The sequence below is a fragment of the Balaenoptera ricei genome, chromosome 2 (assembly GCF_028023285.1).
Source record: "Balaenoptera ricei isolate mBalRic1 chromosome 2, mBalRic1.hap2, whole genome shotgun sequence".
NCBI classification, from domain to species: Eukaryota; Metazoa; Chordata; class Mammalia; order Artiodactyla; family Balaenopteridae; genus Balaenoptera; species Balaenoptera ricei.
Window position 1 is genome coordinate 175,786,972 of NC_082640.1, and position 25,445 is coordinate 175,812,416.

Genomic DNA, 25,445 nt, shown 5'->3' on the forward strand with positions numbered 1-25,445 from the left:
ACAATAACTCTGTCAAAGAGGAAACTCTCCATTTGGCAGAGGAAAAAACAGACCCAGGGAGATCAGAGCCACACGGACAATAAACAGTCCAGATTGAAGCCCAAACCGAGCCTATCTGGTTCTGGAGCCCTCATTGCCTCCAGCTGGCCAAGCCTTGCTACCCCTGACTTACTGCTTACAAGGCTGGTTCCAGCCCTTTGTCTTAGCTCCTCAGGAACACTCCAGAACTCCCTGGGCCCTTCCGTCATTACCTTCTCTTTCTACTTCCTCAGTACTAATAAAGCCTTTCATTTCTTATATTGTCCAAACTTGGCCCAAAACAATCTGAAAACTAAAATGGCAGCCAACGCCGAAGAACTGCATTGGGCAGCAGCTCCACGCCACAGGTCCTCCCACCCTGGAAGGCGGGAAGTTGTTGTCCTGATGCCCTAGCAGCTTCCGCTCTCCTCCTCCCTCCATCAGGCCTCTCAGTGAGTATGTGTCAGTTACCACCTAGTCCCGCCTTAACCCTCTGAAATCTCACGATGTCCCCACCAGTCACCCAAGATGGTGCTCCCTAAGTTTCCTAGTGATCTCGTGGCCAAATACAATGCCCTTTACTCCATTCTAACTGTTCCTTTGTCTCTTTGAAGTGTTTGACCATTGATGACCCATCTTCTCTCTTGTGTCCATGACTGTTACCTTGTTTTTCCCCATGTAAGTCTGACTACATTTTCCCAGCCCACCCCCCACTGTTTCTCTTCCTCCCTGATAACCAGAGTCCCCCAAAGTTAGGTCCAGCCTTTCTTTTTCATGTGGTTTTTGGTTTGGGGTTTTGAAGGGTGGTGGTTTGTGGTTTCTTTTTTTTAATAGTAATAGCTCAACAATTATGTTTGATGGCAAAACGATATATGTTCTCACACTATGTTCTGTAGGTTGGTGGTTAGGGCTAACTAGTATGGCAGCTCTCTCTTTAAGGTACCAGAGATTCAAGCTCCTTCCATCTTGTTGCTTTGCAGTCTCTAGACCTTCCTCTACCTGGTCCAAAATGGCACACCACAACCACACCCACAATTCAGGAAGCAGGATAGAAATTGACAGCCACACCTAGCTGCAAGGGATGCTGGGAGATGTAGTCTATGTTCTGAGAGATCACAAACCTACTTACCTAAAAATCTGGAGTTCTCTTACTCTGAAAGCAGAGAATGGACATCAGAGGACAAGCAGCAACCTCTGCCAGAACCCTTAGGAGCATCAATTTCATGCTCAATTTCTCTTTCTTTTCCCATCTTTATTTCCATAGTGAGGATATTTCTCCATTGCCATTTATGTTGCAAATATTTTCCTCAGTTTGTCTTCTGCCTTTTATTTTTGTTCACAACATTTTTGGAAACACATACAGTTTGCATTTTTATGTATTTAGATGACTTAATCCTATCCTTCATGGTTTCTGCCTTCATTGTCATGCTTATGTTAAACATATAATGACCTTTAAAAATATTGGTTCTGGGAGACGCATATGGGGATATATGTATACGTATAGCTGATTCACTTTATTATACAGCAGAAACTAACACAACATTGTAAAGCAATTATACTCCAATAAAGACGTTAAAATATATATATATATTGGTTCTGTTTCACTGGAGAAGCCTGACAAGTACAGGACCCTAAGCAAGTTTTTAACCTTGCTGAGCTTCAGGTTGTCAGCTATAAAATGGGAGCAAAGGGCTTCCCTGGTGGCGCAGTGGTTGAGAATCTGCCTGCCAATGCAGGGGACACGGGTTCGAGCCCTGGTCTGGGAAGATGCCACATGCCACGGAGCAACTGGGCCCATGAGCCACAATTACTGAGCCTGCACGTCTGGAGCCTGTGCCCCGCAACAAGAGAGGCTGCGATAGTGAGAGGCCAGCGCACCGTGATGAAGAGTGGCCCCCGGTTGCCACAACTAGAGAAAGCCCTCACGCAGAAACGAAGACCCAACACAACCATATATAAATAAATAAATTATAAAAGATCACCAGAGATATCAGCTTCATTTAAAAAAAAAAATGGGAGCAAAAATATATCATGGTGTTGTAACGGAGACAGTATTCATAAAGCACCTAGCAGGTGTCAAGGCACAGTAGGCTCTCAGCAAAGGTTAGCGCTCTCTCTTTCTCTATCATGAGGCACTGATTGGTCAATAGTGCAAGTAGGTGTGCATAAGCCAAGGAAGGGCATAACATTGGTCAATTACCAGAGCCCCCAAATGGTTGTTTTTGACCATTTTAGTTTTATACTTGTTTTTTGTAGGGAGGATTGACTGACCTCTTCACACTGCCCTGGCTGGAGATCCCTCATAATATCCTTATTGTCTATTCTTAAATGTTTAAAACATTTCACATATACACACACACAAATTAAAGGATGACAGCAGGGGTAAATACTTTTCACCAACTAAAACTAATGTCTGAAGGGAAAAAAATAAAAGTGAAAAGACTTATAAAAATGGAAGTATTAATATCTCAAGTAGCAATTTTGTGGAGAATTGATGTTTACCATCATCAATATGTTTCAACACAGGAGCTACAGTTGGCAAGTGCAGTCCTAAAGGAAGCAACACAGTTTGAACGCCTGTATCCAGGCTACTCTAGTAGTAAATTTGCATGAGGCCCTGCAAATGCCTTAGAGAGATGACTTTGAAATGATTCCAAAATTTTTCAAAGACTGTACATTCCATATAAGTTTTCAAAAATAAAAAATTACCTCATTAGTCTACAACTTGTAACTTTATCACCATCATTCCCTTTTTATTTGAGGAGAGTGCCTGCAAATCCCTCTTATAAAGGGACTAATGTGTTAGCTCTCATATAACGCCGTGGTTCTTTAAATACAGCTAAACGGAAAGAGCTGCGTAGGAAACCTGAGCAAACTTATGTTACTTTCTTTCCAACTCTTTTCTTTAAATGAAATCATGATTCCCTTCACCACCTGGGATGGTCCTTGCCCTTTGGGAAATCTATGCACTTTAAATACACACCCATTTACCCATGGGTCCATAAGGGCTTGAGACTGATTGGCCATTGTTGGAGGAAACCTCCTCACAATATAATGTCCTTCAACATCTAAAATGCCTTATATTTTGCAAAGTAGAATAATGTATCTTACATTCTTAACAGTCCAAGTATATCTAGAAAACTTTACCAAACTCTTAAGTTACATTAAGTTCACAAATATTTTCAATCACTGAGATTTAATTTTTGAGGGTCAGAAATAGTTCACTGAAGCCTAAGAATATTTGAGGTGAAAAGGAGAGTACTCTTGTAAAATAAAGTCACAGCTGAAAATGATCACGGTCAAAACATCATTATAGGGCAAATTATTAATTTCTTAACCCAAGAAGGGCTAAAAGACGGATACACAGTAATAGCCAAGGCAGAAAACCAACTAAGGGTTCAAATATTTGCCTTAAGTGATCCATTTATTAACATTCTTAAAATTTTCTCTATCTCCAAAACAAATATTGTTGTAATTATAATGAATTAATAATTTACTGGATGTATTAAATTATGATAATAACATGCTGTAAAACTTTCAGATATATCATATATTCACATGACCTAAATTCCAAGGACAGGAAAACAAGGTTCAGGTTAGTAATAATTTGTATTCCACTAGAATTGGTTAGAGTGAGAACTGTTTTTTACCTGACATTTAATTTGCTAGCCTGCTCCCTTCTAGGGTGCGCCAGTGGTACTTCCTTTGAGATGTGCTTAACCACCACGCCCCCCATCTGTCTGTCAGGCCTAAGTCAGGGCCCTCAGGCACTTGGCACGTGCCCACGAGCACTGCTCTAGCACCTGGACAAGCGTCTGTCTCTCCCATTTGACTGAATCCCTCAAGCCTCAGACCCTCCTCTCCCTCATCTGTAGCAGATAAAGCTCCTTGCCAACCTCACAGTAGAAAACTTGCATTTTCCCTCCACCCGCTACCCGCATGTCCCCTCTCTTCCATCACTCCCGTCCTAGTAGGAGTCCTCCCTGAGGCCAATTCCCCATCTGTGTTCGGACTCTATCAGCTCCCCCCTCAGAAACTCTTCTCTCCACTCTTCAGCCTCCATCTAAATGTGTCCTTCGCACAAGCATTCACACGTGCTCAAGTCTCCCAGCTTGCAAGTGCCTCCACCCCACTCTCCTCTTCTACTATCTCCTTTCCCCTTCACAACCTGATTTCTCAGAAGAGATGCCTATAAACACCATCACCACTTGCTCAGCACCTGCTCGACCTACTTAACATGGCTTTCACTCCCACCATTCCACCAACACTTCTCTAACCCACAGCCAACAACTTCCTGAGCCAGTTCCTAAATCCAACTGATTCTTCTTAAAACTCAGCCCACCAGAGCAGCAAGAACTTCAGGCGTTTGACCTCTCCTTACCTTTTTGAAACAACACTTGGATTTAGTAACACCCCCATCCCTGACATTCTTATCTACTTTTTGGCAGTAATTATCACAACTTCTAATATATGTGTAGAACTATAGACTTTATAAAGCATTTCCACAAGTGGTACATTTATTCATTTAATAGATATTATGAATGAATGGGTCATTTCATCCTTATAACCCATAAGTTTAATAAGTGTGTGTTATTTCAGAGACAAGAAAAATCAGTCCCATAGTCAAAGTAATTTTGTTAAAGGTCACACAGAAAGGTTCAAAATCTGTACTCCAATCCATCTCTCAAATTTAAAACCCATGTTCCTTCCAATCCTACCACATGAACAGTTAAAAATATACAAGTTCCACATCTAAGAAAAAATGAATACATAACTGATTATTTTGCAGAAAAACCAAGAGCCCAATGATGCATAGTTATCACCTCTGGAGGAAAAAAAGGGCTGGCTAAAACCTCTCAGATCCTCTTTTCACACATAATCTTGAGCATCTATTAAATCGTTCATACTTAACATTTCCAAGGCTCAAACAGTATCCTAACAGCAGACATCCGGTGAACACTTGAAGATAACAGCTTCAGTAGTTCATCAACTTCTGCTGTAAACAACATGTGTAAGTCATTTCTCCCCCTTCTAAAGAAAAAGTCAGCAGCTGTTTGCTAAAAAAGTTTTTTTTTTTATTGTGAATGAAGACATTGCCAACTTACATGTATCATTTTTATTTGGAATAGTTTTTTTGCCTTGCAGTGCTCCTGAGAAATTCAGAAATGCATTGACTTTAGCTCTATAAAACACAACCCAGTATTAAGGCTGGGCTGTAAATATCCCACTAGATATTTCCCTAAAAGTCAAAAGACAAATTATCAGTTTTAAGTAGAGAAACCTTAATAAGTTAAAAAGTAAAGACTGGCAAATAATCACAAATGTCAGATCATTAAAAGTACCATTATTTTTTCCATAGGAATATATAAATGTTATACTTAACTTGATATTTAAAAAACTAAAGATAAATTTTTGTTAATGGAAGATGCTTTAGTTTGATATATGAAAAACTTCATTAGCCTTAAAAATCAAATTTAAATGCCTTAAGTTTGACACATAATAGCTCTTTATCAATAATTCTTATTATGTCTTGTCCCTGAAGCATAGTTGGGGTATTTTTCCACCTACTGACTGGAAAAGTATTCTGACTTTTTCCCCCTTTCAATTACCCATTAAAAGGTTAAAATAAACTAGAGGCTTTATTTGGGGGGATATTTAGTATTTAGTTGGATGGTTTTAAGAAAGTCATTCCTTTTTCCCCCATGTTTTTGTTGCTTAGTTTTGGTTTTGTTTTTTTCTTTCAATTCAATAATGGCAGGAACTAAAAACTCAACCATGAGATACAGTATTATACTAAAATCAAATCCAATGACTGGATGAATTTTCTACTACAATATAGCAGTTGAAAATCATTAGGAATGCTGTGAAAAACTGTGGCAGCTATGGAAAAATTCAACCACAAATTTTAGTAAGTTTATAGAGAAGTAAACAGCAAAATTACTGTAGTTAAAATACTGCAGTAAAATTAGTGTTAGCAATGTCCAACTGCTAACATTAGAATTACAAGCTTCATCACTGTATGGTTCCTAAGAAGATTCCTTGAGCAGGTGGTTCATCTCTGACTCAACTTAGTTTCAGAAAAGTAGATGAGTTATGCCTGGTTTAGATCAACAAACACTTGGTATGCACACCAGTGAGCTATAGTTTCGATGAAGATACAACTGAAACATTAGGTACTACAGCTTTAGGACGAGGTCACATACTTTTTAAAATAGCAGCCATGTAAGGTCATGTTGGGATGTTTAGATATGCAATCCACCCATAACAGCTTTCCAACTTATGTTAAACTATGGGGTAACGGGGGGGATAGGCTGTTTGGAGCAGGGAAGGAAATACTGAAAATGTCATAAAAGGCATTTAAAATATGATGACATGCTACTTATACCCACCATGCATCTCCTTTTCAAATTAAAAGAGGGAATTTTTTTCTATATTTCTTCAAAATGAAGGATGATGTTGTCTTTTTTTTTTTTTTTTAACTTAGAAACTTTTATTTCGGATGCTCCACACTGAAAGAAAACTTCAATGGCAGGCAGCAAATAATTTAGGATGGTCAGTGAAAGTATCTTTGAAAGGACCTTATAAAACCTAAGAGTAATAATTTCGTAGAGAAACAATAATGGGCAAACCGGACAGGAGACAGTTGGATAGTTCTAATAAAGCACTTGTATGACAACTTCCTTTAAAGTATGCTAAATAAAGAATGGCAATATAAATAAATTAGCAAAGAAGACAGGGGATGTTCTGAAGGAGCAATGTCTAAGTTACTAGATTTTTCAGAAAAACAAGTTTTATCCATCAATACATAAAGACTTCCAATCCTCTAAATACAGTACAAAGTATACAGTTAATCACAGCAAAATTTACAAACAACCAAATTTAGCCCTGGTCAGAGCCAGGCCTATTTACATATTTGGATTAGTATCGTTTTCACCTTTCCTTATTATACAGAGGTTTCTATTTTAAAGGCATATCGAAATTTACAAAATTTGCAAAGAAATGTCTTTAAATGTACAACTTCAACAACTAATACAAACATGAACATCCCGACGTAATTAAATTCCAAGTCAGGATTTTTATGAGGGGTTTATAAAAAAATTAAAGGAATACTCCCTTACCGCTAAGTTCCAAACACCTGGTGCTGGTGTCGTTGAAGTGATTTCACTACCCTCAGTGACCGTGAGGATGAGAATGGATGACTCCAAGGTGGCCATACCTCTCATGTCAATACCTCAGATAGAGGCAGGAGGTGTCACGTCTAGTGATATTGCTAATTATAGTTATGTAAATGCAGCTGTAGAATTTAACACTTAGATGAAAGTTGTGAGTAGGTGTGTAGAAACAGTTTTAAGATGTTATCTTTAAAGAGACACCTTAGCTCTTAAAACTAAACCGTATGTTCACAGTATGTACTCAACAGTAAAGAGGAACAAGTTTCCGATATATTCAGCGACTTAGAAGGATCTCAAGGGAATTATGCTGAGTGAAAAAAGCCAGTCTCAAAAGGTTACATACTGTAGGATTCCACCGAATGGCACTCTTGAAATGATAAAATTATAGAGAAGGAGTGTAGTGAGGGGTTGCCGGAGGTTAAGGAGCCGGTAGGGAAGGAGGTGGCTATGATTGTGAAAGGGGAGCACAAGGGGTCCTTGACGAAACTGTTCTGTCTCTGCACTGTCATCACATGAATCTACACACGTGATGAAATTGCATAGTACCAGATACACACACCTTCCACCTTAGGACACCTGTGACCTCCCAGGGACAGCCTTGTTCTTGGCCTGTCTACTCCACGTCCTCTTAAAGATGATTAATATATACTTTAGATCAATTTTTGCACTATGCAGATAAGCCACCACTATTTTCTTCTTCCCTTTTTTTGGTAAATCTGTTGATTATCTTTAAAAGATAAACTACATGTCTCTAGCTTAAATGAGCTTGAAAAGGAAATAAAGAGCTGATATATAGCTACTAGTGTTTTCGTCTTTCTTTTAATTTTTCTTATTTTTGTAAATTAAAATTAAAAGAGTGAATGTTTCTAGCTTAAGTTACATCAAATCAGACAGGGAAAAAAGCAGATAATATAGCAAACACTTCCTCCTGTAACACCTGCAATTTCTAAAAGCATTAAGAATACTTCTATTAAATTTAGATAAAGTACAACTGCGAACAAATACATGACTTTTTCCAAAAGGCCACTTTGTGATAAAGTACATACATATAGTGTTCACAGGGTTTTTTTAAAGTGCTATATATGTCATCTCTGGCTTAAGAATCACCTACTGCTTTAAAAGGTCTTTCAACACAACTCCGGCGCTGTTGTCAGGTAACACTGGCAAAGGCGTAAATGTGGGCAGTACGTCTGAGATGGGTTTCAAAAGGAGATGCCCAGGCCCTCCAGGTCCAAGTCCAGCTGGGTTAATGAGAGGCACAGCCGCAGAGCGGGGAGCCAGGAACGGATTCACATCTGTTCTTCTACCAGACCTGGATTCAGTTGTATCTAAATGACAAAATATGAATGATTTAATCTCCCATATGTTATTTGCTCACTGTTATACATGTGTTTTAGGTTCCTAGATTTGGCCCCCATATAAATTTCATTCACATGCTGCTGGGTTCTGGATCGGATAAACAGGGTCTATGAAACACAGAAGGTGAAAGAGGATAAGGCAATAAATAGAGAAAGAAATGGAAGTGAGAAATATTTGTATGTAGAGCTAATACTTTATTAAACACATTAGTATTGTTGTCTTATACTTAATACCAGTTATATATAACTGATTAACGTCATTTACTATAACAACAGTTTTTTAAAAGATGTTTTCTATGTAACCAGGCAAACTCTATCTAACCACCTGAAAGATGGGAGGACTTGAGAACTTGTTTTGCCCAAATAATTATAAAGGTCATGAAAAAAACTAGCATCCATATTACAATGATAACAATCAGATTTACTATTAATTTACCAAAAGAAAAAACAACTTATGCATTACATTAAATGATCACCTTTTAGATGTTCAAAAGTCTGAAAATAATTCTCATTAGATTATTTCTCTGTAAAGTCAGGCTGAACAATTAAGTTTCTACTGGAACAGGCATTTGGTTTACGTACTAATTTCTTAGTGGGCAGAATTCTGCTTTATTACCCAAGACTGTTAACAACTTCATTGTTGAGAGACAAGCAGCCTGTCGAAGGCACCCACTTCAGCAGTGGGAAACTCAAATAAAAGAGGCCTCCTAAACACAGGGAGCATTGAGACAAATTCATCAAATCTTCTTATCATTGAGCATCCTTGGGTCCCCAAGTTGTACTTTCCTGAGAATGACAATTTTCCAAACTCTCAAAAAGCTTCTGGTGCTATGTGGTAAGCTCTGGCTTTTGTCTCTGATCAATACAAATGAAGCTGCGCATGTGACTCGATAACTGAAGGTGGGGAGGTGTATGAAAGAGGAGGAGAGGGAAGAAGGGGAAGGGGTGGAGACAGGGGGAAGGAGGGGGAGGGAGGGGAGACCCTGCCAAAAGAAATTTTGGAATCAAAATTTAAATAATGTACATTTAAATAAAATTTAAATAAAATAATTTAAATAAAATAGAATAAATTTTAGCTTCAAGATGCTAAAATCTAGTATAACAAGAAAAAGTGTTTTAGTATAGTCTACACATGTTAAAGTTGAGACTTTTCTTTTTTTTTTTTAATAAATTTATTTATTTATTTATTTATTTTTGGGTGTGTTGGGTCTTCGTTTCTGTGCGAGGGCTTTCTCTAGTTGCGGCGAGCGGGGGCCACTCTTCATCGCGGTGCGCGGGCCTTTCACTGTCGCGGCCTCTCTTGTTGCGGAGCACAACCTCCAGATGCGCAGGCTCAGTAGTTGTGGCTCACGGGCCCAGTTGCTCCGTGGCATGTGGGATCTTCCCTGACCAGGGCTCGAACCCGTGTCCCCTGCATTGGCAGGCAGACTCTCAACCACTGTGCCACCAGGGAAGCCCGAGACTTTTCTAAAGACTAAATTTAGTAGACAAATCTTTTGTCTAAAATAATTCTACCACTTTCTCTTTCTATAAAAGTTCAGGAAAATAGAAATATTCATCTCAATAAGAACTAAGGAAGTTCTTTAAATTTCAGAATATAAATTCAGTATTTTATCCAAATTTAAGTATCTGGCATGTGACAAACTTGACAGTATACAATACGTACCTTTACAGTCCAACTAGCAAACATGTTAGTCTGTATTAAAATATGAAGATTTCATATAAAAGACAGCCCTTCCAATAAAGAATTCGTATATAGTCTAATGGATTATACTTTAATTTGAACTCAAGAAACTTTAGTACATGCCAATATAGGGGATATAAGTAGCATAAGATCCTTACAACCTAGTGGGGTAGAAAACTACATCCACATATTGTAGAACCACCATACCATTTGTTTCCAGGCAGGCCTTTCAACATATAAGAACTCTTCATAATGTTCTTGGATGTGTAGGCCAGTTTACTAAACAGCTCTTGTACATATTATTAACACACCAACTTTGGGTTTTGAGTGTAACACTTAGATTATCACAGGGGAAAAATCTTTCTCTAACTATAAACTACAATTCGAAAGGAAAATGCGTGAACAAGCAAAGGTTTACCAGTTCAACCACCACTTCCACGAATAATTCAAGGTGTCTTATGCAGAGAGAGAAGAATTATTCCAATATATAAAGGGAAAATATATCATATTGCTTAAATTAATCTAAGCTAATTAAATATCAGGTTGCTACAAGAATATATGAAGCCAAAATCTAATGCCTTACTGGAATTTTGGAAGAAGTCATTGCACATTTTCAAAAACACTAAAAATTTAGTTAATATCACTGTAAAACATAATCAAAAATCATCAATTTTTTAAATTGTAGAAAAAATAAGTATCTGATTTTACCTTTAAAGCTTCCGGGTACACTTGTATCTAGTTTTCTCCTTCCTGGTGAATCTAGAGGTTTCATATCATGAACAGAAAGCTTGGGTGGTGGAATAGATGGATGAGATTCTGTTTCTAGAAATTTAACAAAAAGTTCTGAAAAAGACTAAGAGAAAATATTTGGGATATATTAGGCAGATAATAAAATTATATTCACTACAGCTAAGAAACTGTACCAGCTATTCTAATATTAAAAACTAGTCATGCTATCTGAATCATTTCTTTAAGAACAAGCCTTATGAACAATTAAAAGTGCTAGCACTCTGATACACAGGTATCAATCAAAAACTTTAACAATTTAATCAATAATGTTTGATGACAACACTTGTTACAAACCTCATAATGAGAATTAGCCATCAGATAACAGATTTCTCACCATCAATGGCATTTAAGACATCGTCTTAAAATCATTTTAGTAACTGTTTACATAGACATAAAAAAATTTCAACAGAAAACAAGCATTAAAGTTCTATTTTTCTACAGTAACACCCAATGAATGAGTACAGCAAAAGCTCACCAGTAATATTATCAGATTAAAATAATGTAATGTAGAACTTTCCTTTAAATTAAATTTTATGCCATCCAATTTGAGTTCTATCTTTCACCAGCTTTGGGTAAGTCACCTATCCTCAGTTTCCTCTTCAGTAAAAAAAAAATAAAATAAAGAAGTAAACTCGACATTCTAACTCACAGTGCTACTCAATTCAATTAATACTCATCTTAAGCCTACTATATACCAGGCATCATGTTTTTGTGTTTAGTAACTGCCTCCTCCTACCAGAATGTAAGTCTGCTGAGGGAAAGCACTTTACCTATTTGGTTTGCACCTGCATCCTCAATGCTCAGAACAGTCTGGTACACAGCAGGTGCTCAATAAATATTCACTGGCTCAATGACTAAGTAGATACATACAGGCATAAAATAGAGCCTCTGTCTTTAAGAATCTCATAACTTAGTAGTAAGAGGTAAATGATTGTGGGCTGATAGCAGCATGATCAAATACAAAGGAAGGAACAGTTAATGCTTTGAAAAATCAAAGTACCATGTAAGCAAAATGTTAAAATAAAACCTACTGATATATGTAATAAAATTATTAAAACTGGCTTATTATCCTTAAGCTAATCACCTCTCTGGATCTCAGTTTCCACAACCCCAAAATAAAAGGGCTGTATAAAATAACCTGAAAAAGAAGTCTAATTCTTTGCAAATGAATATGATGTACAATCATTTCACTGCTCATATCCAGCAGGAATAAATCGACTCTTACACTATTAAGCAGAGATTGCTGATTTGGTCTCAAAGGTGTGTTGGGAACACTTTTTGATCCTCCTCCAAGCCACCCAGTCATCCACTTGGTAACACCACCCTGATCTTCATTCAACAACTGAAAGATTATTTTAAAACAGAAAAATATTATCAACACAAGAAAAGAAAACAGAAGCATTTTTACATGATTTCAGATGGTAGTAAACCATGTTTTCCAAGTCCAATTCCTTGTTTCCTACTGATAGAAGCTACATATACACTGAAATGTCATCCTAAGCACTATTTCAAATAAAATTTGAGGACTGTCATGTCTCAAACTTTAAGCATTCTGATATGAACGGTTGCATATAAGTTACAAAACATTTAAACTAATATTATACAAGCTGCACAAATCTGCTTCTTCTTTGTAGTATAAAATGATTCCATTTCCACATTATTGAGAAAATTGTATTCAGCAAGTTATATAATACACAATAAAAAAAAATTATGTGATGCCAAGCATTTTAGTTATAAATGTATTCAGAATGGCATTCAATATTCAGTTACCTGCTCCATTTCCTCCTTTTTGATACCTAGGATGCTTCCCATTAATCGTAACACTTCATGACGCTGATTTTTTGGTGTGTGGAAGTGTCCAGTAAAGAGGTTTCTCATCAGGACTCTATGAAAACGGAGGCAGAAACAGCTCAGGCTAACTCACCAGTTGTCTCAATATCTAGTGTATGCAAACAATAAACACTAAACATACAAATATTTAATCATATTTAAATAATAGTTATAAAAAACACTAAACAGTAAAATATTTTAAAGTAGCTTTAAAAATTTTTTGACAAGTCTAATTAAGAATATTGCAAACAACCCAAAATGTGTACCTTTCAAAACATCACTTACTAGTCACCAACTTTCTTCAACCAAATAATCAACTGAGATGGTACCTCATTAGTAATCTCAGTGCCTGTCTGGGTTGATGTCTTAAGGAGACACTTCAGATTTTTCCCTCCATATCCTAAATGGTGATGATAGTTCTTGTGTTTAATGGCTATGCTTATATTTCCCCATTCATTAAAAATTTGCTCATAATATCTAAATCTTTAAAATGTTAAAGATATACTACATGTATACCTAGGTTTCACACCTAATGCATTTGAGCAAGATATGTCCACTTAAGGGCAGTAAAGAGAACAAAAAAGAATGGTAAGAACAAACTTTATATTTTCTAAGTACTTTATATTGCGGTGATGTTTTAACTCTTCCTTATGGTTTTAAGAAAAAGAATTTGAGCTGGGAAAGTCTATTTAAAAACCAAGAGAAGACAAGTTACTGACCCCTCATTAAAACTACCTGCAGCTCATCACTATATAAGAAAAAGAAAAAGTTTTTTAAAACCTTAATCACATACATTTACATGTAGAAATTGTTTTTACCATAAAAGTGATCCCCATAAAATACATAAAAGTAAAAGGCAGAGCATACTTGTCCACTTTTCCTTCTGTGCTATTTACTAAATTCATCAATTTCTTTTGTACATCATCCAGCATTTCTTGTCGGAGCTCATCTGTTTTAAAATATGTGAATAAACAGTCATTAACTGATTAAAATAGTCTGTATGAATGTATAATGAGATTTATGACATCTTTACTGAGAATTTTGAATATATGTACTTATTCTAATTAGGAATACTCAATTGCGTCCACCTCCTTCTTTGGTTCAGGGAATTAGGTTCTCTGGTATAGAAATTACCTAGAAGCCAGAGTATGCATTAATTCACATTGTTTACCCCCAATAAAATAATCAATTCTTTAACAGAACATTTAAAAACCAAAGGTTTTCTCATTCTCTTCAGAAACTTAACAGCAAAGAAGAGATTTTTCACAACTGCTTCCTTGCATGAAACATCTCCAGAGCCACTCTTTAATGGGAAAAAACCGGAAAGGACAATTTAAAATTTTCCTTTTTCCATTTTCGCGGCTGGAATCTTTTTTGGTGAGCTAAGAAGAGCAGCTAACACAACCAAGACCATGGCTCAGAAGGCAGCTGATAGGGCAAAGTATCCTGGGGTAAATAAGCTGCAAAAAACAATTCAGATCGCTGGTTCCAACACACTAGGCAAGATACTATAGCTTATGACTGATTTAGAAAGATGTTTAGATTACTTTATTTTTAAATTCTTATTTATTTTAAAAGGAAGCAAAATCTGTAAAGTCTTGGCAGAATACTAGGAATGTGAACAGTATTAAAAGCAAAGTCTAGAATTACAGCAGGAGAGACCCTGTTCATAATCAACCATGCCATGGGACCATGGATTCCTAGACTAAGGAACTCTCAGCAAACCCATGGAGTTTACACCCATTTCCTCAGAAATGGATAGTCTGAGCCGAAGGAGATGCTTATTAACATCAAGCTAGATTACAAATTTCATTCTGAAAGAAATTAAGAGAACGCTTTGCAGTAGAGCTCAACTTTTCAAATCAAGAAACACTCACATCCCAACATGAGACAACTCTGACCTCTTTCCACAAACCTACTCTTCGAGTTATGCAGCATTTTCCTAGTGGTAGTGGGATACAAGTTTCCTTATCCAGTATACCACTTGCAAATGTTTTCTCCCACTCTGTGAGTTGTCATTTCACTTTCTTGATGGTATCCTTTGAAGCACAAAAGTTTTTAATTTTGATGAAGTCCAATTTAGTTTTTCTTTTGTTGCTTGTCCCTTTAGTGTCATATCTAAGAAGCCACTGCTTAACTCAACATCACCAAGATTTACTCCTATGTTTTCTTCTAAGAGTTTCACAGTTTTAACTATAAAATGTAGGTCTATGACCCACTTTGAGTTACTTTTTGTGCATGGTATGAGGTAAGGGTCCAACTTCGTTCCTGTACATGTGGATATCCAGTTGTTCTGGTACCATGTGTTGAAAAAACTATTCCTTTGGAATCCTTGTTGAAAATCAATTGACCAGAAATATATGATTTATTTCTGAACTCTCAATTCCCACTGCAAGACCTCTGCAAATGTTTTTCCTTTTGCTTGAGAAGCTCTTTTCCTTCGGCACTGCCTATTAAACTCCTCTTTACCATTCACATCTCAGTTCCCAGGTCCCTTCCTCAAAGAAGTTTTCTCTGAACCTTACAGATTAGGCCAGGTTCATCTGCTTTATGTTTTCATTCTGTCTGTACAATACTAAAATTCTGATTTACAGTACTAAATGTATATACAGAATGTCCAGTTTAACTGTTTGCAATGGTTTGTGGTTTTTCCAAATTGCAAAAATCTAAACTGCAAAATGTAATAGGCTAACTTTTACCAAAACAGAGATGGTTGTCATAACCATATTATAAAAGCAAGGTCTGTGTTTGGAAAATCTACTACAAACATTTCCTTTCCTGTCTTTCCAGGGAGGAATTTAAGCTTGGACATTAAGAGAGAGACAGACAGACACAGAAAGACAGACAGAGACAGAGAGAACAAGACTGTTACTAAAGTCTGAGTCAGTAAAAGACATTTTAGATTCTTAATGGGCACATATATACTACGAACCATGGTGCCACATGGGCCTTTTCTAGTACTACCTTCTAAATTAAGTAGAACTCTTAATTATTCAGAGGAAGAACAGCAAGTAAGTTAATCTCTTGTTGATGTTCCGAATTAACCACCCCACTCACAAACTAAAGTAAGAGCCAGAGTAAAGATGGGTAGTCTTCTCTTTCATCCTCCTCCACTTCTCCCCAAGGCTATACAAAGGTAGCAGAACAAGAGGTCAAACTTAACCTACCCTAACCTTCTCTGAGATTTCCCTTCTCCTAACTACTTTCTTCTAAAATTAATGATTTTTATATTGATTACATGTCAAAATGATAATACTCTAGATACACTGGGTTATATAAAATACATTATTAAAATTAATCTCCCTGTATCTTTTTACTTTTTAAACATGGCTACTAAAATATTTTTTAATTATAAATGTGGTTTGCATTGCATTTTTATGGGATAGCACTGCTTTGGAGTATAACCAGGATATAACCACTACACTATACTGTCTCTTATTAAAAAAAGAAAAGGAAGATAAAACTGAATGATAGATATCTTCAGAGTAAAATTCACAGAGCTGATTCTGATAAAAATGATTTTAGTAAAATTAATTAGAAAAATTTAACTTTGCTCTATGAAAAACTGATCAGGAAATCCATCTTAATAAAGTTTGAGTAGAAAATATTTTCTTGATGAAAATTCCTTAATATGGGTATAACTTTTATTAAAATCTCTGTGTTCTGAAAGGATGATCAAAACATCCTTAAGGCCATAATAATAGGGTAAAATTTCTTAAACTCATTATCAGAATACAAGTTAGTCCTGAGCTAATGAGAAAGAGAATTGACAATGTGCATATCCTTGCAGACATGTAGAGGGCTATTTCAAATACGAGCAGTAGTTTAAATGGATTCTGATATTTGAGTCTAGAAAACAACCTCAGAATTGGGGGAAGGGACTGGAAGGATGGATTAACTAGGAAAGATTTAGAAAAGAAAAGAAAGGCAAATACTGACTTCAAAGATCCCTACAGATTTCTCTTTTTCCCCCAGGCACACCTATTCTCCTCCCACAAAAGATTCTCAATATTTCTCCATAAAAACTGCACACTAATTCAAACCACAATTTGAAACAGAATTATATTTATATGGGCAGGCAAAACATAGTTATTCAGAAATGGGGTTTTAGCCAAATACAATATCCCTGTGAAATAACCTAAAAACATGCCAAAATAATTGTCTGGAAGTTAGGGGGGAAAGAAAAGGTGGGGGGGTACACTTTAAAGTTGAGCAATAAAGCAACTGAGGTTGGTCTAGTTTAGGGGAAGAGTTACTCTGAATATCTGACATCCTAAAACCATATCAGAGCCTTGTCTCTGTAATACCTAGAGATGGTGTCATGATCTTCATCACTTGATTTAAAATCAAAATTTAACATAAAATGTAAGTGACTACAACAAATTAGTACATCATAATTTTACATTTTATTTGCAATTAGTAACACTGCACTATTAATACTGTCTTCAGAGAGCATCGTACAGTTAGGTCACACTCCTTACAAAGTCATTGGCTATTTTATGACTAAGCTCCCTTGGACAAGATTCAAGTTTATTTAACAGTCACCTGACTGAGAAAAGAAAGATGGCTGGAGCAGGACTTGAGAGTCGGGAGACCTGCATGTGAATTATGGTCTTGTCACAAGACCTGGATGTGAATCATGGTCCTGTCACCAGGGCCGGACTTTGTTGCCTATTTTGTAAAATTAGCATGCTTATCTCAAAGGATTTTGAGGGACTCTACTGAATGATTAAATGTGACATTTCTAACCAGTAAAGTTCTATATAAAGCATTAGTATTCATTCATCTGATTTTTTAAAATATCATCTTTCAACCTAGCCCTAACCATTATCGATAATATGTATCACTTTGGTTAACATTAACACTGATAACTTTTCCTCCATTTTGCCTTATTTGTCATCTTTACAAACTATGGCAAAGAAGTCAATGCAAGGAAAAAAGAATGTTAGAAATATGATTTTATTATAGACATGTCAGTAAATAAACTGGGTCTTGTGTCTTACTTGGACTGGCTACCTAAAAAATAAATTTAAATCTGATATATTAAATCTAATATAAGGAAATTTAGCCTCTTCAGTCAATTAAATATAATTAAAGCAAAGGCTAGAAATTTGATGGTCTTTTTATTACAGAATTTCAACTTATACAAGATCACTTTCATTATAACATCAAACGATTTTTTTTTTCCTAGCTCTGCCAAAGCAAGGCCTCAAAAAATTTACTGAACACTCAGATTTGTTTCTCTCCACGGAAATCTTTAGTAAAAGGCGAAAGATTTATTTGATCTAAAGAGAAACCAGAGTATCCAAATGATATTTTTTAAAGGCACCTTGTACTTATTTATATTGGAAGTTAAGACATATTAGTGGGCTTCCCTGGTGGCGCAGGGGTTAAGAATCTGCCTGCCAATGCAGGGGACATGGGTTCAAGCCCTGGTCTGGGAAGATCCCACATGCCGCGGAGCAACTAAGCCCGTGCATGACAACTACTGAGCCTGCACTCTCAAGCCCCGCAAGCCACAACTACTGAGCCCATGCACCACAGCTACTGAAGCCCACGCGCCTAGAGCCTGTGCTCTGCAACAAGAGAAGCCACCGCAATGAGAAGCCTGTGCACTGCAATAAAGAGTAGTCCCACCTCGTCGCAACTAGAGAAAGCCCGCGCGCAGCAACGAAGACCCAATGCAGCCAAAATATATAAATAAAAATAAATTTAAAAAAAAAGACATATTAGCAACTGCTTTGTCTTTTAACTCGATTCCTTTCAACCATTTCAACAGAATTTTAAGGTCTAGAGTATATGGTGAATGCTTTCTTGTTCCATAATTATAATTATTAATTGCAGAGTAAAAAGTAATTTTTGAAACTCCACTTCCTAGCAATGAACTCACAGAAAAGAATTTTATTAATACCGTATAACCTCATTAACTTAAATTTCAATAGATTAGAATCTGTGATTAAACTGAAATATCAATGTTGAAGTCTACTGGATTATTTGTACAGTTAAATTAGAGTTACTATGTGCATTTGAAAGAGATTTTATGTAAATATTTTTAATATAACCAGATCAAATTTATTTTCCCTCTCCATCCTCCTCCCTCAATCCTTTAATACATTAGAATTCAGATAATTTGTACTGCATTTTTCATATCAAAACAAATTTTTTTAAAGACTGAATATTATGAGTCAAGTAATTTTTTTTATTTTTAATTTTTTAACAACTTTATTGGAGTATAATTGCTTTACAATGGTGTGTTAGTCTCTGCTTTATAACAAAGTGAATCAGTTACACATATACACATGTCCCCATATCTTTTTTTTTTTTGTCTGAAACATTTATATTAACATATTTCCATACATATTTCCATACAAATATAGGATTTTTAGAAATTTCATGTAATGTCTGAAACATTTATATTAACATATTTCCATACAAATAACCCAATGAAAGTTTAGTATTAGTTGTTTTGTTTGTTTTTTTATACTGCAGGTTCTTATTAGGCATCAATTTTATACACATCAGTGTATACATGTCTCAACTTCTGCCCTGCAAACTGGCTCATCTGTACCATTTTTCTAGGTTCCACACACATGCATTAATATACGATATTTGTTTTTCTCTTTCTGACTGACTTCACTCTGTATGACAGTCTCTAGATCCATCCACGTCTCAACAAATGACTCAAATTCGTTCCTTTTTATGGCTGAGTAATAGTCCATTGTATATATGTACCACATCTTCTTTATCCATTCGTCTGTTGATGGGCATTTAGGTTGCTTCCATGACCTGGCTATTGTAAATAGTGCTGCAATGAACATTCGGGTGCATGTGTCTTTTTGAATTACGGTTTTCTCTGGGTATATGCCCAGTAGTGGGATTGCTGGGTCATATGGTAATTCTATTTTTAGTTTTTTAAGGAACCTCCATATTGTTCTCCATAGTGGCTGTATCAATTTACATTCCCACCAACAGTGCAAGAGGGTTCCCTTTTCTCCACACCCTCTCCAGCATTTGTTGTTTGTAGATTTTCTGATGATGCCCATTCTAACAGGAGTGAGGTGATACCTCATTGTAGTTTTGATTTGCATTTCTCTAATAATTAGTGATGTTGAGCATCTTTTCATGTGCTTCGGGGCCGTCTGTATATCTTCTTTGGAGAAATGTCTATTTAGGTCTTCTGCCCATTTTTGGATTGGGGTGTTTGTTTCTTTGATATTGAGCTGAATGAGCTGTTTATATATTTTGGAGATTAATCCTTTGTCCGATGATTCATTTGCAAATATTTTCTCCCATTCTGAGGGTTGTCTTTTCGTCTTGTTTATGGTTTCCTTTGCTGTGCAAAAGCTTTGAAGTTTCATTAGGTCCCACTTGTTTATTTTTGTTTTTATTTCCATTACTCTAGGAGGTGGATCAAAAAAGATCTTGCTGTGATTTATGTCAAAGAGTGTTCTTCCTATGTTTTCCTCTAAGAGTTTTATAGTGTCCAGTCTTATATTTAGGTCTCTAATCCATTTTGAGTTTATTTTTGTGTATGGTGTTAGGGAGTATTCTAATTTCATTCTTTTACATGTAGCTATCCAGTTTTCCCAGCACCACTTATTGAAGAGACTGTCTTTTCTCCATTATGTATGCCTGCCTCCTTTGTCATAGATTAGTTGACCATAGGTGCGTGGGTTAATCTCTGGGCTTTCTATCTTGTTCCATTGATCTATGTTTCTGTTTTTGTGCCAGTACCATATTGTCTTGATTACTGTAGCTTTGTAGTATAGTCTGAAGTCAGGGAGTCTGATTCCTCCAGCTCCATTTTTTTGCCTCAAGACTGCTTTGGCTATTCGGGGTCTTTTGTGTCTCCATACAAATTTTAAGATGATTTGTTCTAGCTCCGTAAAAAATACCATTGGTAATTTGATAGGGATTGCATTGAATCTGTAGATTGCTTTGTGTAGTATACTCATTTTCACAATGTTGATTCTTCCAATCCAAGAACATGGTATATCTCTCCATCTGTTGGTATCATCTTTAATTTCTTTCATCAGTGTCTTATAGTTTTCTGCATACAGGTCTTTTGTCTCCCTAGGTAGGTTTATTCCTAGGTATTTTATTCTTTTTGTTGCAATGGTAAATGGGAGTGTTTCCATAATTTCTCTTTCAGATTTTTCATCATTAGTGTATAGGAATGCAAGAGATTTCTGTGCATTAATTTTGTATCCTGCAACTTTACCATATTCATTAATTAGCTCTAGCAGTTTTCTGGTGGCAGTTTTAGGATTCTCTATGTATAGTATCATGTCATCCGCAAACAGTGACAGTTTTACTTCTTCTTTTCCAATTTGTATTCCTTTTATTTCTTTTTCTTCTCTGATTGCCGTGGCTAGGACTTCCAGAACTATGTTGAATAATAGTGGCGAGAGTGGACATTCTTGTCTCGTTCCTGATCTTAGAGGAAATGCTTTCAGTTTTTCACCATTGAGAATGATGTTTGCTGTGGGTTTGTCATATATGGCCTTTATTATGTTGAGGTAGGTTCCCTCTATGCCCACTTTCTGGAGAGTTTTTATCAGAAATGGGTGTTGAATTTTGTCAAAAGCTTTTTCTGCATCTATTGAGATGATCATATGGTTTTTATTCTTCAATTTGTTAATATGGTGTATCACATTGATTGATTTGCGTACATTGAAGAATCCTTGCATCCCTGGGATAAATCCCACTTGATCGTGGTGTATGATCCTTTTAATGTGTTGTTGGATTCTGTTTGCTAGTATTTTGTTGAGGATTTTTGCATCTATATTCATCAGTGATATTGGTCTGTAATTTTCTTTTTTTGTAGTGTCTTTGTCTGGTTTTGGTATCAGGGTGATGGTGGCCTCATAGAATGAGTTTGGGAGTGTTCCTTCCTCTGCAATATTTTGGAAGAGTTTGAGAAGGATGGGTGTTAGCTCTTCTCTAAATGTTTGATAGAATTCACCTGTGGAGCCATCTGGTCCTGGACTTTTGTTTGTTGGAAGATTTTTAATCACAGTTTCAATTTCATTACTTGTGATTGGTCTGTTCATATTTTCTGTTTCTTCCTGGTTCAGTCTTGGAAGGTTATACCTTTCTAAGAATTTGTCCATTTCTTCCAGGTTGTCCATTTTATTGGCATAAAGTTGCTTGTAGTAGTCTCTTAGGATGCTTTGTATTTCTGCAGTGTCTGTTGTAACTTCTCCTTTTTCATTTCTGATTTTATTGATTTGAGTCCTCTCCCTCTTTTTCTTAATGAGTCTGGCTAATGGCTTATCAATTTTGTTTATCTTCTCAAAGAACCAACTTTTAGTTTTATTGATCTTTGCTATTGTTTTGTTTGTTTCTATTTCATTTATTTCTGCTCTGATCTTTATGACTTCTTTCCTTATGCTAACTTTGGGTTTTGTTTGTTCTTCTTTCTCTAGTTTCTTTAGGTGTAAGGTTAGATTGTTTGAGATTTTTCTTGTTTCTTTAGGTAGGCTTGTATAGCTATAAACTTCCCTCTTAGAACTGCTTTTGCTGCATCCCATAGGTTTTGGGTTGTCGTGTTTTCATTGTCATTTGTCTCTAGGTATTTTTTGATTTCCTCTTTGATTTCTTCAGTGATCTCTTGGTTATTTAGTAACGTATTGTTTAGCCTCCATGTGTTTGTCCTTTTTACGTTTTTTTCCCTGTAATTCATTTCTAATCTCATAGCGTTGTGGTCAGAAAAGATGCTTGATATGATTTCAATTTTCTTAAATTTACTGAGGCTTGATTTGTGACCCAAGATGTGATCTATCCTGGAGAATGTTCCATGTGCACTTGAGAAGAACGTGTAATCTGCTGTTTTTGGATGGAATGTCCGATATATATCAATTAAATCTATCTGGTCTATTGTGTCATTTAAAGCTTCTGTTTCCTTATTTATTTTCATTTTGGATGATCTGTCCATTGGTGTAAGTGAGGTGTTAAAGTCCCCCACTATTATTGTGTTACTGTCGATTTCCTCTTTTATAGCTGTTAGCAGTTGCCTTATGTATTGAGGTGCTCCTATGTTGGGTGCATATATATTTATAATTGTTATATCTTCTTCTTGGATTGATCCCTGGATCATTATGTAGTGTCCTTCCTTGTCTCTTGTAACATTATTTTAAAGTCTATTTTATCTGATATGAGTATAGCTACTCCAGCTTTCTTTTGATTTTCATTTGCATGGAATATCTTTTTCCATCCCCTCACTTTCAGTCTGTATGTGTCCCTAGGTCTAAAGTGGGTCTCTTGTAGACAGCATATATATGGGTCTTGTTTTTGTATCCATTCAGCCAGTCTATGTCTTTTGGTTGGGGCATTTAATCCATTCACGTTTAAGGTAATTATCGATATGTATGTTCCTATGACCATTTTCTTAATTGTTTTGGGTTTGTTTTTGTAGGTCCTTTTCTTCTCTTGTGTTTCCCACTTAGAGAAGTTCCTTTAGCATTTGTTGTAGAGCTGGTTTGGTGGTGCTGAATTCTCTTAGCTTTTGCTTGTCTCTAAAGCTTTTGCTTTCTCCATCAAATCTAAATGAGATCCTTGCTGGGTAGAGTAATCTTGGTTGTAGGTTCTTCCCTTTCATCACTTTAAGTATATCATGCCACTCCCTTCTGGCTTGCAGAGTTTCTGCTGAGAAATCAGCTGTTAACCTTATGGGAGTTCCCTTGTATGTTATTTGTCGTTTTTCCCTTGCTGCTTTCAATAATTTTTCTTTGTCTTTAATTTTTGCCACTTTGATTACTATGTGTCTCGGCGTGTTTCTCCTTGGATTTATTCTGTATGGGACTCTCTGCGCTTCCTGGACTTGGGTGGCTATTTCCTTTCCCATGTTAGGGAAGTTTTCGACTATAATCTCTTCAAATATTTTCTCTGGTCCTTTCTCTCTCTCTTCTCCTTCTGGGACCCCTATAATGCGAATGTTGTTGCGTTTAATGTTGTCCCAGAGGTCTCTTAGGCTGTCTTCATTTCTTTTCATTCTTTTTTCTTTAGTCTGTTCTGCGGCAGTGAATTCCACCATTCTGTCTTCCAGGTCACTTATCCGTTCTTCTGCCTCAGTTATTCTGCTATTAATTCCTTCTAGTGTAGTTTTCATTTCAGTTATTGTATTGTTCATCTCTGTTTGTTTGTTCTTTAATTCTTCTAGGTCTTTGTTAATCATTTCTTGCATCTTCTCAATCTTTGCCTCCATTCTTATTCCGAGGTCCTGGATCATCTTCATTATCATTATTCTGAATTCTTTTTCTGGAAGGTTGCCTATCTCCACTTCATTTAGTTGTTTTTCTGGGGTTTTATCTTGTTCCTTCATCTGGTACATAGCCCTCTGCCTTTTCATCTTCTCTATCTTTCTGTAACTGTGGTTTTTGTTCCACAGGCTGCAGGATTGTAGTTTTTTTTACTTCTGTTGTCTGCCCTCTGGTGGTTCAGGCTATCTAAGAGGCTTGATGGGATGCTCTGGTGGTGGGTAGAGCTTGTCCCCATATCTCTTCCCTCCTGTGTCTCCCTCCCTCCCACCCTCCCTAACCCACCCCTCTAGGTAGTCACAAAGCACCGAGCTGATCTCCCTGTGCTGTGCGGCTGCTTCCCACTAGCTATCTATTTTACATTTGGTAGTGTACATATGTCCATGCCACCCTCTCACTTTGTCCCAGCTTACCCTTCCCCCTCCCTGTATCCTCAAGTCCATTCTCTAGTAGGCCTGTGTCTTTATTCCTGTCTTGCCCCTAGGTTCTTCATGACCATATTTTTTTTTAGATTCCATATATATGTGTTAGCATACAGTATTTGTTTTTCTCTTTCTGACTTACTTCACTCTGTATGACAGACTCTAGGTCCATCCACCTCACTACAAATAACTCAATTTCGTTTCTTTTTATGGCTGAGTAATATTCCATTGTATGTATGTGCCACATCTTCTTTATCCATTCTTCTGTCGATGGACATTTAGGTTGCTTCCATGTCCTGGCTATTGTAAATAGAGCTGCAATGAACATTTTGGTACATGACTCTTTTTGAATTATGGTTTTCTCAAGGTATATGCCCAGTAGTGGGACTACTGGGTCGTATGGTAGTTCTATGTATAGTTTCTTAAGGAACCTCCATACTGTTCTCCATAGTGGCTGTATCAATTTACATTCCCACCAACAGTGCAAGAGGGTTCTCTTTTCTCCACACCCTCTCCAGCATTTATTGTTTGCAGATTTTTTGATGATGGCCATTCTGACTGGTGTGAGATGATATCTCATTGTAGTTTTGATTTGCATTTCTCTAATGATTAATGATATTGAGCATTCTTTCATGTGTTTGTTGGCAATCTGTATATCTTCTTTGGAGAAATGTCTATTTAGGTCTTCTGCCCATTTTTGGATTGGGTTTGTTTTTTTGATATTGAGCTGCATGAGCTGCTTGTAAATTTTGGAGATTAATCCTTTGTCAGTTGCTTATGAGTCAAGTTATATATTTAATTTTTAAAGGTTCACACAGACCTGCCATATCCCAAAAGAAAGGGCCACAGTTGGGTCAGTGAGCAGTAAAGTCATTATAATAATTTTGCCACTTACTGAATATCATCATCACTAT

General features: G+C 36.5%; 1 protein-coding gene and 1 non-coding gene across 3 annotated transcripts in view; both read right to left on the bottom strand.

Moving 5' to 3' along the window:
* Positions 1–5,071: 5,071 nt before the first annotated feature.
* The window catches only part of TRIP11 (thyroid hormone receptor interactor 11), a 71,996-nt gene continuing 51,622 nt past the window's right edge, over positions 5,072–25,445 (bottom strand). For both annotated transcript variants that reach the window (XM_059914847.1, XM_059914846.1), the window contains exons 17-21: positions 13,719–13,800; positions 12,792–12,906; positions 12,247–12,363; positions 10,941–11,085; positions 5,072–8,518 (exon numbers count right to left, since the gene is read on the bottom strand). In XM_059914847.1, coding sequence (XP_059770830.1) covers positions 8,298–8,518; positions 10,941–11,085; positions 12,247–12,363; positions 12,792–12,906; positions 13,719–13,800 — 680 coding nt within the window. In that variant the 3' untranslated portion in view covers positions 5,072–8,297. The remainder of the gene's footprint in view (positions 8,519–10,940; positions 11,086–12,246; positions 12,364–12,791; positions 12,907–13,718; positions 13,801–25,445) is intronic.
* On the bottom strand, positions 18,041–18,156 carry LOC132361614 (U5 spliceosomal RNA). Its single transcript, XR_009501889.1, has one exon. It is a non-coding gene; the product is annotated as a U5 spliceosomal RNA (small nuclear RNA).